The sequence below is a fragment of the Notamacropus eugenii genome, chromosome 2 (assembly GCF_028372415.1).
Source record: "Notamacropus eugenii isolate mMacEug1 chromosome 2, mMacEug1.pri_v2, whole genome shotgun sequence".
Lineage (NCBI taxonomy): Eukaryota > Metazoa > Chordata > Mammalia > Diprotodontia > Macropodidae > Notamacropus > Notamacropus eugenii.
In genome coordinates this window covers 243,488,667-243,506,466 of record NC_092873.1, presented here as the reverse complement: position 1 = coordinate 243,506,466, position 17,800 = coordinate 243,488,667, and the positions used below count along the sequence as shown (strand labels likewise).

General features: G+C 36.2%; 1 protein-coding gene across 1 annotated transcript; it reads right to left on the bottom strand.

Moving 5' to 3' along the window:
• Positions 1-998: 998 nt before the first annotated feature.
• On the bottom strand, positions 999-17,692 carry LOC140527058 (damage-control phosphatase ARMT1-like). Its single transcript, XM_072643708.1, has 5 exons — positions 17,502-17,692; positions 13,686-13,791; positions 9,759-10,003; positions 5,731-5,893; positions 999-2,993 (listed from the first exon to the last, which is right to left on the bottom strand). The coding sequence occupies exons 1-5, from the start codon at positions 17,576-17,578 to the stop codon at positions 2,226-2,228; spliced, it is 1,359 nt and encodes a 452-aa protein (XP_072499809.1). The 5' UTR covers positions 17,579-17,692; the 3' UTR covers positions 999-2,225.
• Between the last annotated feature and the right edge of the window lie 108 nt (positions 17,693-17,800).

Genomic DNA, 17,800 nt, shown 5'->3' with positions numbered 1-17,800 from the left:
ACTCTGACCCATTGCCTCAATAGAAATTAACAAAATGTATTGAGGCTTAGTAATGGGCAGAGAAGATTTAACTTTTCCTGCCAACCACCATTAACCTTACATTAACATTCTATCCCTACACAGCTGCCAGTGAATTTCCTAAAGTACATTCCCTACTCAATAAACTTATTGCTACCTATATAAGATCAAGTTTTTCATCTTTTATCTCATTCTTTTAATTTCTGCAAGTTTTAAAATGTATGCTATTGTAGTAGTACACATGTACACATCAACAATACATGCTCAAAAATTTTATATCTCACTGGATAATGGTATAGAATATTTCCAGACCTGACCAAGATATGTATTTTTTTTTTTGCTTCATAAGACTTATGAGACAGTTTTTTGTTGGGAAGGTGGGCGGAATATTATGGAGACAACATGGGAAGGGTTGATGATAGTGATGAAAACATCGTCAATAAAACATGCAGAAGAAATTCAGAAAAGGAAACAGACAAGACAGGCAGTGTTGATAGAAACCAAAACTGTAGGAAGTCACAAATTCAAATGTAATCTTTTTTCCTGTTTTTAATATGTAAAAATTCATATTTGTTAATGTTTGTTTTAAAAACAATTTAAAAACAAGGGTCAAACCATGACTTCAGAAGAATGATGGTGAAGCATGCCTCCTCTGTCTGATAAGAGGTCCACCTGTAGAAGGAAGCATACATATCCAGATATTCACAAAGTATTGATTTCTTTAGCTGCACTATATTGACAAAAGAGGGTGCCAATTGAAGCAAGGTAGAATGGGAAAAGAGAGTGTTGCAAAATAAAGAAAAAGCATCAATAAGATTATTTTTTTAAAAAAGAACCAAAGGTCATGCCACATAATTTAGGAACAAAACAGGAAAACAATTTTTTTTCAAATGCAAATTTTATTATAGCAATTTACACTGTTTAGAAATTGGCAAACTCAGAAAACTTGAAAAGTAAAAAGTAACTTCACAGTTCTGAAATTCTTTGTAAGTATTATACTTTATTTAACCGAACTGCTAATAGCTGACATTGTGTTTATTTTAAAATGCACTTTGTAATGCACAATAACTTATCTTTGAAAAGAATCATACATAAATGAAAATATACAGAGAAAAAATTAGCTGTTATTTTACACATATAATATCAACACAGATTTTTTTTAGCTGAGTAGGAAGAAAGGAAGCTAAGCTAATCTCATGGAAATTGCACTGTACAAGGCCTGCTTTTGTGTTTCTGATGCACTATTAGTTCCCTGCATGGACCTGTTCTTTTAATTGTTTATTTTTAACTCTCTGGGATAGAAAACAAAACCAAAGGGAATTCTAATGCAATTTATTTTATAAACAAAACCCCAGAAAACAAATTCAGTTAATATTTTCAAACCAAGGTGGTAAAATGGTGATACTTTCTAAAACAGCTAAGACATCTTTCCATATTCAAAGCATGAGAATAAATGCTATTTCAGTGAGGGGCAAAGTCTATTATAACCAATTAGCAGGTAGAACATAAATTCCAGAAAAGCAATTTGTTCATTTCTAGACAATTTGATCAAAATATCTTTTAGTTCCATGGATGTAATCCACAAACATGAAAAAGATGTCATATTCTTCAATAATACATATCTTTCCAGTCTGGTTAATTTTTGTAGTTCAACAAACTTCATTCAAAAACTAAATGCCTGCATAAGAATGCAGAATGCCTATGAATGCTCCTATCATTGAGAAATTCAAGTACAAAAGGCAATTCCTCTAAATTATTAATACTTTCAAGTTAATTTTCTACTTCCCTGAGGTTCAAACATCAGTTTTAAGAAATTCATCCTAAGAGTAGATAAATTAAATATTATGCCACTACAAGACGTGTTCAGCAGTCTAAAAGAAGTAAAAATAATTTTAAGATTTCCCAAAATATTAAGTATCATGTAACTTACTATATTTTCAAATGGCAAAAATTAAATGGAAATAAGTGTATTTAGCTATAAAAGCAAAATACAATTTTTTCATTTGTCTCAGTAACTTCTTCGAACCACTTGAAATACTGAATGATAAACATAAAATTTCAACGAATAGTAAGAAATGAAATGTCTTTAAAGACTCCCAAAGCAGCTGAACCTCAAGAATCTAGTAAAATTTAAAATTACTTTTCTAGGGAGGAAATGTGCTGTGTTCGAGTTTCTCTTTAAAGGTTTAAAAGGCCCATTAGCCAAATCAAACTGTCCCATCAAACTGAAATACACCATATTTTCCAAGGGTCATCCACTTCGGATCAGTAACAGCAATCTCTTCCCCTTGACCAGGTTCCAGACCAACTTGAACTTCAGCTTTTACTGTTCTTATGCTGCAGAGAGGTGCAGGATAGAAGCCATTCAAAGCCTTATGAAATGGAACTGTAAACCCCCATTTTCTGTCTGCTACCAATTTCCTATAGTTCAAATCACCTTTGAAAAGAATTAAATCTGACTTCTGTAGTTCAGCATACAAGTCAGGAGCAACCTGAGACATAGCACAATACTCATGAGGCAGAGTCCAAAACATATGATCTTGGTAAACCCATGCATGCTTTTTAAAATAGTTCTCCCAGTTAACTCCACACTCAAACATGCACTTAGTATTAGAAGCTTTTGATTCTTCAATCACCCAATTAATGTCATTTTTATTAGTATCTGAAACATACCAGGGAATACTTTTTCCATGGAAGTGGATCTCAGTAGCCAACTTAGATGCTAACAGAAAGTCTGCCATTATCAAATCTGTAACAAGTTCAAACCCCGCATTATCCAGGACAAAATCCACTCTAGTAGCAGGAAATGTCTGCCTCATTTTCTTTCTGTTTATAAGTAGTGACCAAAGGTGGTCCATATTATTCACTAAAATGAAAGGTTTCAGGTCTTCCAAAGCTATCAGTGGACTACATGTCTGAGAGCTACTCTGACCACCTGAAAGTGACAGATCACACTTATTTCCCCATAACGAAACCTGAAAGAAAGTATAAAATGATCATTATTGTTCATTATCGAGAAACAATTCAAATACTTCAAAGGCTTCATCTTTAGTAGCAAAAGTCATGATGGTTCCTCCATGCAATTCAAATGCAATGTATTCACTAATCTTCACATGAAAAATCATTTTGCTATGCCATTGACAATATTTCAGTTAAACTGATAGCATTTTTCATGTCAGAACCAATTGTTTTGAAATTAGAAAAACAGACAAGAGAAAACAATTCAGGCAGTCAATCACTGTTGTATGTAGAAAAGCAAATTTTTCCCCATTTATTCCCCATTTAAGATACTGAAAATTGATTAAAATAGTTTTTAAAAGGCTCAAATACCTAATTGTTTAAAATACTATTTTAAAATATTTCTCTTCATTACTAACCCTACCTCCAATAAAAATCAAATAACACATAATGGCATTAATACTTTATCATTGTAGACCATTTCAATTAGAATTGAGTTTTGTTTTTTTAAGGAAAAATCGCAGTTAATTTTCAATATTCTATGTATTTGTTTTGTTGGAGGCAATCATGGCTAAGTGTCCAGGGTCACACTGCTAATGAGGCAGGATGTGAACTCAGGTTCTCCTGATTGCAGGGCTGGTGCTCTCTGTCTACTGTGCCACCTCTCAATAGTCAATGTAAACTATCACACTAGTCTTTCAGGGTAATGTTGGACATTAAAAATAAGTTTCAGGTAAACTCTCCTCTCTTTGCCCCTTGGCTCTGACTGACTAGGGTGGTAGTTGGGGGACACTAAGTAAAACTGGTAGAAAAAATGGGAAGCCCTCTCCCCATACATCCCATATCCCTTTGTGATTTAGGCTGGGAAGACAGCTGTGGTGAAGAAGATTAGGAATGAAACAAAGGGTGAGCTTTTTTGTTTTAAAATTCTGTCCTTAATTTACAAGTACAGTTTAGAGGGTGGGAAAAAGTTATATAATTTTATACAAACTCTGAAGTATTCCCATCAAACAAACATTCCATTACCTCTTTTAATTAATCTTATACATCTGTTTAAACAAGGAGTAGAAATTCAATCTAGTCTGAAATCAGTTTCTGAAAGTGAGAGGATTCCATTAAGATATTATTTCAGTAATTATGATTACAAGCTTCCCACAGTCAGCAGCAGATTTATGTTATTGATGGATTATCTTGGTTTTACAGACAGCCTCACCCACATCTCCAGAATTTAGTAGTGTGCAAAACAAAATAGCTGACTAGAGTCATATTACATATAGGCCTTGGGTCAAAATAAAGGTCTGCAACCAGAATCTAACTTTCTATGTCCAAGCAAAACTTGCTTAGGTTGCACAGGTGAAACATTTTGTTGGAAATAGGAATGGATAAACTAATTTACAAGGCTGAACTTCTAGAACACAGAGATGGACTAATTATATAACCAAAGTGAGGGATAGAAGAGAAACAAGCCCAAACACTGTACTGACATGTATATAGTAAGGATCAAAGGAGTAGATGCCTCCTCTACAGAGGGTTTATGGGAAAATATGAGTAAGAATTATATGTGATGATATACAGGTAGGTAATAATCTGCATTGATGGAAAAATATCCATACTTATGAGATCACAGATTTATTGAAGCATTTGTGCATCTCCCTACATATTCACATATTCACATATACATACATAAGTAATCTGAGAAGGTAAAACTAGAAAAGGAGCTACATTTTAATGTAAAATGTATTCTGCCAAGATTACTGATAATAAGATTACTGATAATAAGATTTCATTGACTCTAATCCTGATCAACCCCATCCAAGTTTGTAAATAATTTACTGTAAAGTAGGGAAGCCCACTGTATTCTACTCAAATTTGGGTGGAGACAGATTCTTCTGTCTAGAAGGCCCAAGGTTGGAAGTGGTCTGGTACAGCTGGGGGTGGTATTTTCTTTGTCCAGATAAATTCTAACTTTAAAGATTTATTTTGCTTTAAGGTCTAGTAGAGATATATCCATCATTTTAGTGGTTTCCACCTAATTCATAAAAGCTTAGTGATTAGTCCTTTTAACATCAGGATAAATTTTTAAATTGATTTGAAGAAAGGGAAATCCTTTTAGAAAGAAATATTTTGGAAAAATCTCCTGTGTTAAGAAGGTTTAATAAATTTTCATTTACAAGCTAATTTATTGCTACAATTTGACATTAATAAAATTATGTCCAAACCTACTGTGAATTTCCAAGCTTCATTCCTAGGATTTTGTCATCCTTGGACAGGCCTTAAATGGGTGCTTTCAGAGAAACAGAGCCAGCAGCAACATGGAAGCAACAGATTTAAGGCTAGTGGTTAATATTAAAACATCTAAATTACTGTAATGAGCTGTTTAAGTGGGAAAGATCATTCTATGGCCTAAGCAAAAATTAAAATTACTGTTTGAACTTATATGTCTAAGATTTAATTCCTGAAGCATCATTCTTTCAGATTGAGTACTATTAGAGAGAGGTAAACAAACTTGAGAAACAAAGATGTATATCTATTAAGCGGTGAAGTTAAAGTCAGGAACATCTTGTTTTTGTTTTAAGGACTCCATTACAGGTATGTATGACTGGCCTTAAATGACTTGGCAAATTTAAATATACTTATGAATATATAGAAAATTATTAACTTTTTATAACTACAAATAAAAAATATACATATATGTGTATATGTGTACACACATGGAAAAAAGGAAGTGGGGGGAGAAACAGTGTTAACATTTACCTGCAAGAGTTTACAAAACTCATCCTTTAGTTGATTTTCATCTAGGTTTTCAAACCTTTTTAACTCTTGTAGGTAACTACATAAACTCATAATAGCTTCCTGTGATTCCAAGAAATTCTGTTTTTTTGGTTCTTTAAACACATCCAAGTCACAGGCTGGTGAACTAAAATGGGACAAAAGAAACAAGAAATATAAAAATAAAAACAAATAAAATAAAGTGTAAAAAAATTTAAATAGTTGCTAATATTATCCTAGTAATTCAATAGTCAATTCTTAAAAGAAACAAATCTTCTATACATAATCCTAAAAGCTTACTCTGACAAACCATAGCCCTTGCCAATATACAATACTGAATAATTTAGTGTTTTCTCCTTATTTGTCAAGTTCTTTGGATAAAATTTTCAAAAAGTCAGGAAGCACAAGGGTACAAGGAAAAGCTACTGTCTTAAGATAATGACAAAAACCAACATTATATTATACAGTATTCAGGTTTATATTCTTGTACTTATCCTTACAACCCTGTGAGTGGGTGCTACTGTGATTCCAATTTTACAGATGAGCAAATTAAGGCAGAAAGGGGTTACTGACTTGCCCATGGTCAGAAAACTAAGTCTTCCGGGAGAATTTCAAACTCAGGTCTTCTTTAGTCCAAATTCAACACTATCCACTTAGCCACCTAGCTGCCTTAACATTATTATATGGTCAATATAATTTAAATTAATATATATTGTTATACATTTATTAATATATACAATATATTATTAAATTATATATATATTATACTTGTTAATATATAAAATCATGGTATATTATAAAATATAACATAATAATAAATAATATAATAAATATATATATAATATAATGTGGTTTACCCAAGTTTTGATTACCTATGTATCACACCCTTACCAACTAGAGCTCTGCCCAAAGGGAAAGTACATTTTAATATCTGAAATTCTTTGTCTCCCTTTCTTAAAGACTAACGTTAACTCCAGAACAATCAGGCTCTCCTAGGTTGGCCAACAATAGGTCCCAACAAACACTGTTTGGGCCAAGACTGGCTTAGAAGGAATATAAATAGCAATTATTTCTGTTTTGACCAGAAACCCTGGGGGTCTTTTCCTCTTCAAAGCAGTCAAATTAGAGAAATATATACTTGTTCCAATGTTTATCATTGCTCTAAATATTTTTTGAATTTCCTCTTGGTACTACTTTCTTTAGATCACACAACACAGTCTTTTGAATATTTTCAGTGGTGGCAAATCTTCATCTTTTAATGGTAGATTTAATTTTTGGAAACAGTCAAAGTCCTTTGGAGCCAAGTCTGGTAAAGGGTTGGATAGAACTAAGTAATACCATCTTGATTCAAAAATGAGGCAGGACCATGAGATAGTGAGACTCTTCTTGTATGGCTCATAAACTATTCTGAAAGCAGTTCCAAAAGAGGAATTTCACAATGTTTTTGGTGATAACAGTATGACTGGAATAAGTATACTAAATCCCAATGTGACTTTGAAGAAAAACATCCATTTGCTTGTTTAACTTCTACTCTATGGTTTATATAATTCAAAATAACATCATTTAGTTGTCATTTTTTGAGCATCTGAAAAACACGTCTTACATTAAATGTCATAAATGACTAAGAAATTTTTGATTCTTACCTCTGACTTACAGATAAGCAACTATTACAAAATTAGTGTTGGTCCTTTAGGACCTGCAAAAATGCTAAAGGGTAGTAGGGTTTTATCCCCCTGAAGAGTATAGGGTTAAAATATAAACAAGTACACTCTAAGGATCTGAACTCTTACCTCTTCACTAAGAGTACTGTCTCCAAAAAAAAGTCAATTTGGAACTAAAACCACTAACCATCAGGGAAGAGTATCCTGTACCACAGGCTGTTACCATTTCTTTTACACAGAGGTTCATCATCAATAACTTTGTGTTGGTAATAGAAATGAAAGCAATTGCTATGAATGTCCCTCATAACTGTCCTTGTGGCTCTTTCCTACAAAATATCTTATCCCGAACCCAACTTGAAAAAAAGAGAAACCAAGGAGCCATTTGACAACATTTGTGTAATTACTAAAACCGTACGCTGAAATATGAAGATAGGTCCTTTGAGTTCCATTCCTTCAAAGAACTCTGAATCAATACCATAAGATTCCTTAACAATTTTTCACATGTTCACTCAGCATCACAGATTATTATGTCAATTACAAACACATGAATTGAACAAATGATATGCTATCATTTATAAAATGGTATGATGAGTAACGTTGCAGACTAAGGAACAAATTAATTATAGGCAGCAAAATTTGAAAATGAAGGAGAAAAGGTAGACTCCATTAAACATTTAAATTCTTTGAAGTCCATTAAAAAAGCACCTTAACAACAGAAAAAAAAGAAATTCAAATACCAAAAGCAGGAATTAGGATTCGCTGCGTGAAATCAACAAGGTGGTACCATGGATAGTGCTGGGCTTGGAACAAAGAAGAACAGAACACTTAGTGTCTGTGTTATCCTGGGCAAGTCACTTAAATGCTCACCCCACCTCAGTTTCCTCATCTGTAAAATTGACATACCTGACAGCTGTTATGAGATACCATGTAAATGAATTTGTAAACCATAAAATGTTATAATTTGCCTACTATAAGCAGAGTACTATGCTTGGCAGTGCAGGAGATACAATATATAAACATTTTACATTCCCTGCTTTCAACCACCTCGTACTCAAGTAGAGGGATAATACACCACAGCAAAAACAAAAATAAACAATACAGAGTAAGTACAATGGTTATGAAACAACATTCACTGTTACAAAAGCACAAGGGTTACAATATGAGGAGCGGGCCACATTGAGGAAGGACACTCCAAGCCACAGCAACAGCCTGAGACAAAGACCCAGAGGAGAGCTCAGCAAGGCACCTACAGTTTGGTTACTGCCTAGAGAGTACATGAAAGACAGTTCTTTCTGCTAAGGCTCAAAACAAAGGAACATGGCAAAGCTGTGGGAAGGAACATTTAGAGTAAGCAAAAGAATTTGATTCAGAAGGCAATAACAGTCACTGATGACATGTGACCAAAGGAGTGATTAGGCAGAATCTCCATCAAATATTTTTCTGGAAAGGAATAAAGATGGATTAGAAGGGTAAAGAGAATGAAAGCAGGAAGAAGGCTTGAACCAGGATGCTGGGAAATGGGAACAATGAACAAATGTGAAAGATGTCATGACCTTTAGTATTTTTTTTTGGACTAGGTGGATTTTAGACAGTGTAACGAACATGACACGGTAATGTACTGGTCTCATGTTTTCTTTTATGAAACAAATGCTGAAATGTTGCCTATTTTTTTTTTACTGTTAGAAAATTTACTGTTTTGTTTTTATATTTTTTAGTTATTGAAAAAGTCAGATTGAGTCTATACTCTAGGCTTGCATCGAAATTTGGGAAAAAGCTATGAATTTGTACTTTATGGGAAAATAAACTTTTAACATAAAATAAACAAAGCAATCAATTTTTAAAAGAATTTTAAAATGGAATGCCAGGCACAATCTCAAAGAAGTATATACATTTCAATGAAACCCAGCATAATAACACATTTATTATAATATATATATATATTATAATAATATAATATAATTTTAAAGAAACATCATTCTGAAAACTTCCTGAAACTCACTTACATTTCACTAATAAAATCTAGTCAGTGAGCTTTTATATGTCTAAACAGTTTTAAAGAGCATAGGAGATAAAGTTTGGGACTGGACCTGTGATTTCATCGCTATCAGTGCAGGTCATCACTTTCTCTGCAATTTATAAATCTTAGAAATTTACAGAGAACACTGAATTAAGCTGCTCAGGGTCACACAATGTGTTAAGAGGCAGGATTTGAATCCAAGATTCCTTGGCTTCCAGGTTAGCTCTTTCTACCATACTACTCTACCTTTCTACCAAAAGAAAAAAGAAAAAAAGAGAGCATCTTAATCTTAAAATATATTAAGTAACATATAATTTGACAAGTTATTAACTTACCTTAGCATTAATGCTTCATGAACTCTACGGTACATGTAACACTCTACATACAACCAAGGAGATTGAAACCAGCTTATTTTTTTATTATTTTCATTTAAAAGACTATGGTGATATTCCAGGTATTGGTTCCATATCTCAGTATCAACCCGGTTATCAATCAAAGGTAGTAATGGCTCATCAGTTTGTAGTTCACTTAATAACTTAGAAAGAAGAGAAATAAATTTCTCCTCTGCTTCAGTGCCTACCTGGAAAAGAGAATAAAAAATACCTTTTCACAAACTGTATTCTTCATAAATTATATTTTTAGGCATCTGAAAATCAAAAAACAAAATTACTTTTTCAGAGTCCTGGATTTTATAGCTGCCAAAAGCTGTTTAGAATGAACCATGTTTTAATCTAGAATTCTGAAGTTCCTAATCACTTCCTCTTCATGCAGATTCATATAAATCCATAAATATACTCCAGGAAAACCCAATACCAGATGATAATAACCAAGATAGTGAATTGTGTGGTTGGGATGAAACCCAAACCCCCATACTCAGCTCAAATATATGCGACAAATATGATAAGAGAACAAAAGAAAATAAATCAGTAGAAGACTGTATGTAAGGAAGATTTTGTTCTCCTCCTTAGAGTTGGTTTCTCGGGATCCAGGGCCATGGGAATACCTACTTTCCAGGTGTCAACTGGGCCGTGAGACAGGGGGTGACATAATTGATATGCTTGCACAAAACGGTGTTATTGCTAAAGTTAACCTGTAAGCTTAATGTTGGCAAGATGCCTTCTTTGTCTGCTGCCCTACAAAACAGGTGGTCAGTGATCAGTAACCGAGGAAGCTTAGGGTTGAATGCACAAGCTGGAAATCTGTGTGTGCCTCAACCCCAGTGAAGCTTAAGGGTATTTAGGGGTGTGCACAAGCTGCACCTGACCCCAAGAAGATGAAGATGTAGGGGAAGTTGCCCCACTCCTTCTCACCCAGCCCCTGAAAGAAGGGCTATGAGAGAATGCTGCAGGAGCTAGTTCTCCCAGCAACTATTTGAGAAGATTAGCCTATAAAGCTGATTATTAACCCTTTCGAAGCTCTCTGCCTGTCTGACCAGATGAAGAGTGAAGCTGGAATCTGAAAACTCCAGTACCTCCTGTGTGTTAGCTGTGAAACAAAGATTAACAGAAAGACTACAAAATAAACAGAAAAGAAAACCAAATCCAATGAATAGATACTATGGAATAAAAGAAAGCAAAGAGAAATAACTAAGAAAATAAAGACTACAATATCAGCAACTATACCCCTAGAAGAGGACGAAATATGCTAGAAACTTCAAGAGAGATTTAGAGTAGCCCCAATAACTTACATATAGGTAGGATTCGATACATATATATTATATATATCAAAATCCATAAAACATTTTACATAAATTATCTCACTGTGGCTTCAAAACAACTTGATGAAATAGGGAACCACAAGTATTATCCACCTTCTCTACAGATGAGGAAAATACAGCTCTCTCATTTAAGTGACTTGCCTATGGCAGAATTTGAACCCTGCCTCCAAGGTCGACACTGTCCATTACGCTACAATGTCTGTAGGAGATACATATGTATAAGAGACAGAAGGAAATATCTGGTAGCTCTTAAGACTTAAAGGAAGAATGTAAGAATATGAAAATAAGAAGTGATGATGCTTAAAGGACAGGAAAATCTCAAAGAAGTAGGAGATTCTCTGAGGGGCAGAGTGGTTCAAAGAGACAAAAAATGAAGAGATGAAGAATAAAAATTGTTAAATGGAAAAACTGAGGAAAAACCTTTATAAACCCAAGCAAGAGAACTTGATGACAGAGTTTAACAAGACAATTAAAGGATTACAGTTCTCCAAGTGAAAAAAAAGCATGAAGAAACAAAGAATCTGAAAATCACATACTAAGAAATCATTCAAGAAAATTACACACAAATAAGAGAAACATAAGGCACAGCACAAACTGAGAAAGCCTTCAGGACAAAAAGAAAATAGAACTCATTTAACTAGCTCAGAAATGGAGCTGATGAATTCTAGAGCTACCATGTCAAAAAGAGATCACAAGCATTCAGGAGAAGGCAATTTACATTATCAGCAAAAAACAATCAATTCAAAGTGTGAAAGGTTCTATAAGGACAAGGATTAGAAGCCAAATGTTTAAAAAAAAAAAAAAAGAGAGAGAGAGAGAGAAACTGGCCTGTGCTCCCAAATTGTCTACCCATTAAAAAGAAGCATATTTTGTCATGTAAAAAGATGGTTCATACATGAGGTTAAAAAATTTTCTTTAATCTTTCCTGATGAGAAATATACAACTGGAGAGGTCATCTGACCAAGCAACCGAACCTCAAAGAAGGTAAACTAGAACAGGATGCAAGTAAGGAATAATGCATAACTAAATGCTAAATTGCTTTAGGAATGTGATTAGGTTATATAGACTTCAAGACAAAACTTTTTTTTAAAAGTTAAGAACTAGAAGGAATCTGTGAAAAAGGACCTGAAAGAAAGAGATATGAAGGACTCAATGAGAGGGAGAGAAGTGAAATCTCTCTTGAAATTAGGTACTAATCAGAAAAGATGGTGGAACAGAAGGAAGTAGAAAGAAACCTCAAAATGAACTGAGAGCTTCCAGGACAAAAAGAACAAAGTTCTTTCAAGCAGTCAGGGAAAAAAAGTTAAGAACCAAGTAGTCATGGTTAGGATTGCTGATAACTTGGCTTTCTTCCTTTGAAAACTGCTCTACTTATCCTCTGGTCACATGTCTCACTTAGGGAAAGGAAAATGACTTTGGCAAGAAATAAGTAAAATGGTTCAGGTAAGAGGGTGGGAGTTGGGGGAATTGAGGCAGAGAAACCAATGAGGAGGCTGCTGAAGTAATTTAGGGGAGGTATGATAAGAGCCTGAATTAAGGTGACAGTTGTGTAATCAGAGAAAGAGAGGATTGGATATGGGAGATGTTTAGGTAAAAAAAAACAAAACAAAACAACAAATTTGAAAACTGAGTGGCCATGTGGGGAAAAGGAGTCCAGGATAATGCTAAGATTACAGATCTGAGACACTAGAAGGATGGTAGTACCTTTAAGAGAAATAATAAAGTTTGGAAGAGGTAAGGTTTAAGAGGAAAGATATGTTGAGTTTCAGATGTCTCTGACACATCTGGTTTGAAACAGCAATTAGAGAACTAGGACTGAAGCTTGGGGAGACACTGGGGCTGGATTTTTAGATTTGGGAGTCATCCACATAGAGATGATAATTTAACCCATGGGAGCTAATAAAGTTAACCAAAAATACTGAGGGGAAAAAGAAGGTCCAGGACAGAACCTTGAGAAACACTCACTTTACCAACAGCACTATATAATAACTACCACAAAAAACAGTGGTAGTTTCTATGGGGAAAAAATGTGTTCAGAGTTTCAAGCTGCGATTTTCAATAAGTATATTAGAAGAGGTAGGAAGATGACCCCTAAGCATCTACTAAAATCTGTGATCCTGGAAAAGTTTTTAACCTTTCAGAGACTTTTCTCATCTGAAAAATTGGGGTATTGAACTAGAGACCTCCAAGATCCCTTCCAGTTCTAACTCAATGATCCTTAGCATATTTAATGAATCATGAAAGCAATTGGAGCCTTAGAATAGAGATACTGGGAAATGAGAGGATATTAAAAAAGGAGGTAGAAGGATGGTCCCACCACCCAGAACTCAGGTCAATACTAAGATACATCATACAGTTAAATTATAGGATAAATAGGTTTTTATGATACAATCTTAGAAATTAACCACTACTAATAAAACACATCAGTATCATTATGTCTGTTATTAAAAGAGAAGACGGAAGTCAAAAGACTTATTTAGCAACATTTACCAGATTCCTGTTTAATGACTAATCAAAAGATAATTATTAAACATACAATCCTTACCTCTCCCAGCTTCTCAAAGAACCCAATTTTATGTTGCTGCAAGGCATTGATAACCTTTATTAGGATTTGTGGTGCTCGGTTTTTCATTGTAAAATATGCAAAACATCTAAAAAAGAGAGGTAATACATACTAGTATGTTATTTAGTGGTAACAAGATATTAACAGTAAAAGATCTGGTATTCCTCACTCATAAAATACATCTCCGCTTCACAATTACTTTTCCACATACTTGCTATGTCATTATTAGTATGTCAATGTATACCATTTTGAGATACAGTGGTGAAATATAAGAGCTAAATAGTATGCTATTCAACTTATTTCAGCAAACATTTATCAATATCTATTATATAGAAGGTACCATGAATACAAAAATTAAACAGGAAAAAAGTCTCATTTTAAGAGTTTAGAATCTAGTAGAAGAGCTAATCATTTTCTTACTACTATTTTAGCTAAACGTACAAGGGTATAGGTGATGTAAATCTCCAATGACCTGTCTGCCTGACACTTCCATTTCTTTATGGGTAACATGTATACCTCCCAAAGGTAATACCTATCATCTGGAGATACTGACCTAAAAGCAAATTCCTTCTTCTGTATACTGTCCCCCAGGACTTTTATACCTATTCACCTAGCCCTAATTCCCTACCCCCAAAACACCACACAACCGCATTTTCCCCTGCTTGCTCTTTCCTTTATCCCCTTTGGGTCAATGTCTTCCTTTTACACTCCTTGCATTAACTGAAACCAGGCTTTCCCAAGGACTCTGGATCTCTGGTATTCTCCCAAAGCTGGCTGCTCCATCTCCTTTTCTATCCCTCACTGAAGGTAGACTTGGCATACTCTCACTTTCCACTACAAATTCTAAACTCTCACTTTGAAAGCCTCACTCAAATCATTCAACAATTCAAGATTCTATGAAACTCTCTTCAGTAGGAATTTATTCTGGCTATACCATCCTTCCTGGTCTGCCATTCATCTACCTGATGGGGGAATTGGCACTAGACCCCTAAAAGGAAAAGACCAAGTCTCTGAAAGCACCCCACTCCCTGAATAACATTTCAGCAGCCCAGATCACAGGTGTCTTGTCCAAGGCATCTGGCTCACCCTATTGACGGTGGCTCTAGGCCGATTCCAGACCACTAAATACCCCTTACACTGATGCACCTGGCCTACCCCAGGCTATCTACCACACTTTAATCACAGTCAGAGCTTATCGCTGTCCTTTTTTTGTGTATAAATATCAGTTTTACCCCCATTAAGTTGCAGATTCTCACTGGCTTTAAAACAATAAACCTCGCCACTCTGTCTGAAAGAAGGCCTGAATGCCTGAATTCTTTTATAGCAGACTCCCCAGTACCCTTACATTCAGGGGATCCCAGCACCACAAAGTGCATCAAATCCACCCTGGAGACACTCCTTCTCTGAAACTCTGGCATCTGAGTTTTTCCATCTTTTTCCTTTCCTATTTTTTTCAAAGACTCATTTAAATGGTTCAGCACTGCTTTAACTGTACACGTCTTTTCCTCATTATTTCTTTCATCTTGTTCTTTACTAATTCTGAATTTAGGTCTGATGAGTCAAAGACACCTACAGAGACCTTACTCAGGAATAAAGTCCAAATCAATCATTCCTTTTCTGTTAAGGTACATAATTTACTAAATTCTTTATGGCATTATCTGTTGACCACTATTTCCCCAACCTACCACTTCCTTTTTTTAATTTAAAATTTTTTGGTTACATTTTAAGTTCGAAACTGCCTTCCTCTCTCCCCACTCTCAACTAGAGGACACAAATGTATATACATACACAAATATACATATGTAAAACCATACTACGAGTATTTCTATTTATCACTTTTTTTTTTTTGCTGGAGGTGGATAGTACTTTCCTTCATAAGTCCTTTGTAGTTGATTTGAATATTTATAATACTTAGAAAAGCCCTAGTCATTCACAATTATTCTTAAAGCAATATTGTTGTCACTAGATCCAATATTCTCTTAATTCTACAAGCAAGTCTTTCCATGGTTTCCTAAGATACACCTGTTCATCATTTTTTACAACACAGCAGTATTATTCCATTTCACAATCATAGATGACAAATTTGTTTACGGGAAAGGGGAAAGAGGAAGGGGGGAGGGGAGGGGAAGGGGGGGAGGGGAGGGGAAGGGGGGAGGGGAGGGGAAAGGGGGAGGGGAGGGGAAAGGGGGAGGGGAGGGGAAGGGAAAGGGGGAGGAGAGGAGAAGGGAACGGGGGAGGAGAGGGGGAGAGGGGAGAGGGGGAGGGGGAGGGGGGGAGGGGGAGGGGGGAGGGGGAGGGGAGAGGGGGAGGGAGAGGGGGAGGGGGGGGAGGGGAGGGTAAAGAGAACCACTCGCAGCCTTGGGTTTTCTAGACAAAAGAATCTCTACCTAAGCATGAGTACAGCTCAATAAAAGTCAGAACTTTGGAAGAAGGGGGCTGGGGGAAGCTCTGAATCTCCAAGATATTGGTTATTAATAATCACTTGAAAAAAATCTAAGTTTTTTTAAAAGCTAGAAGTTATGAATATGATGAACATGCATATGATTGTTCCAAGGAATCAATCCTTGGATTTTTCAAAGGAAATATGATTAAACCATTTTAAATGCTTTGCAAAAGTTTAAGACATTAAAAATGTTCACCAATGTTATTTTTACAAGAACGTGTAATTGTATAGCAGCAAGGAACTTCACAAATTATTTAATCTAATCTCATTTTCAAAATGAGATCCAAAATAGTTTTCATGTCAGTCAATAAATATTAAGCTCCAATTATGTGTGAGGCATTGCGCTAAGCACTGTGGATAAAAAAAAGGGCAAAAGAACATTCTTGCCCTCAACTCACAATCTAAGGAGTGACGATAAGCAAGCAAACACGTAGAACAAAATATATACAAACAGGAAATAATTAAAAGAGGAAAGATACTAGAATTAAGTTGCTGACGGTTTCCTGCAGAAGATGGGATTTTACTTGTTAAAACAGTAGGCAGAAATGAAGAGGGAGTGCATTCCAGCACCGAGCACAGCCTGAAAAGACGTCCAGTCCAGAGATAAGGGAATGTCTGGGGGAAAAGTGTTCTGTACTGAGACTGAAAACTAGGGAGCCTGAGAGTACTAGGTTATGAAGGGTTTGGAACCAAACAGGATCTTGTATCTGATCCCACAAATGTAGGGAACCACTGAAGTTCGTGGAGTAGGGGGATGGCACGGTCGAATCTGCGATTGAAGAAAGTCACTTAGGTGGCTGTCTGGAGAATGGACTGGACAGGAAGAGACTGGAGGCAGCAGAGCCTTCAGCAGGCTATCACAATAATAATCCAAGCTTGTGATGATTAGGCTATGACTCGCCCAAGGTCACACAGCCGTGTGGGTGGTAGAACCAGAACTAGAACCCAGGTCTCCCAAATTTCCCTCTAATTTTCTTTCCCTACATCGCACTTTTACCTTAGAAACTTAAGAAATTTCTACTAAAGGGAAATAACTTCAGAAAAGCGGTCTCGCTAGTAAAATAACGGAATATAAGAAGCCTGAGGGAGAAGAGGGGAAAAAGGAAACTTTCCAAGAGAGACTTCAAACTGAGGTCCAGGGAGGTCGTGCCTTGCCTAAAGTCACCCCAGGGGGGCTGAAGCCGGCTCGTGCCAGCCAGTGCCAGCTCGGTCTTCGCTTGGGAACCGCAGAGGGCACGCATCCTTTCTCCTCTCCGTTACCCGCCTGGCTGTGCTAGGGGTCAGGGGCCCGACCCTATTTATGGGCAAAGGGAGGGGGGCAGGGGCTAGAAAAGAGAGGGGAAAAAGAAACGAACCCTTTATCCTTGGCCGACATCCGAGGCGGAAGCGCATCCATCGCGACCGGCCCTTCCAACTTCTCCCCCTGCCACATGAAGCCAGGTGAACGCCCCGAAGAAGGGAGAAGGCCACGTCCGGGGCGCGGTATACGCCACCCCGGCCGCCAAACCCCGCCTCCTCCCCGCCCACAAATAGAGAGCACGCTTTGTTTTGAACAAGCTTTATTCAGCCTCCGCTTCTAGACAGTCAGACACCTGCAAGGCGCAGGCTCCGAGTCCCCACCGGAGACCGCGGAGGGGGCGGAGGGGGCGGAGGG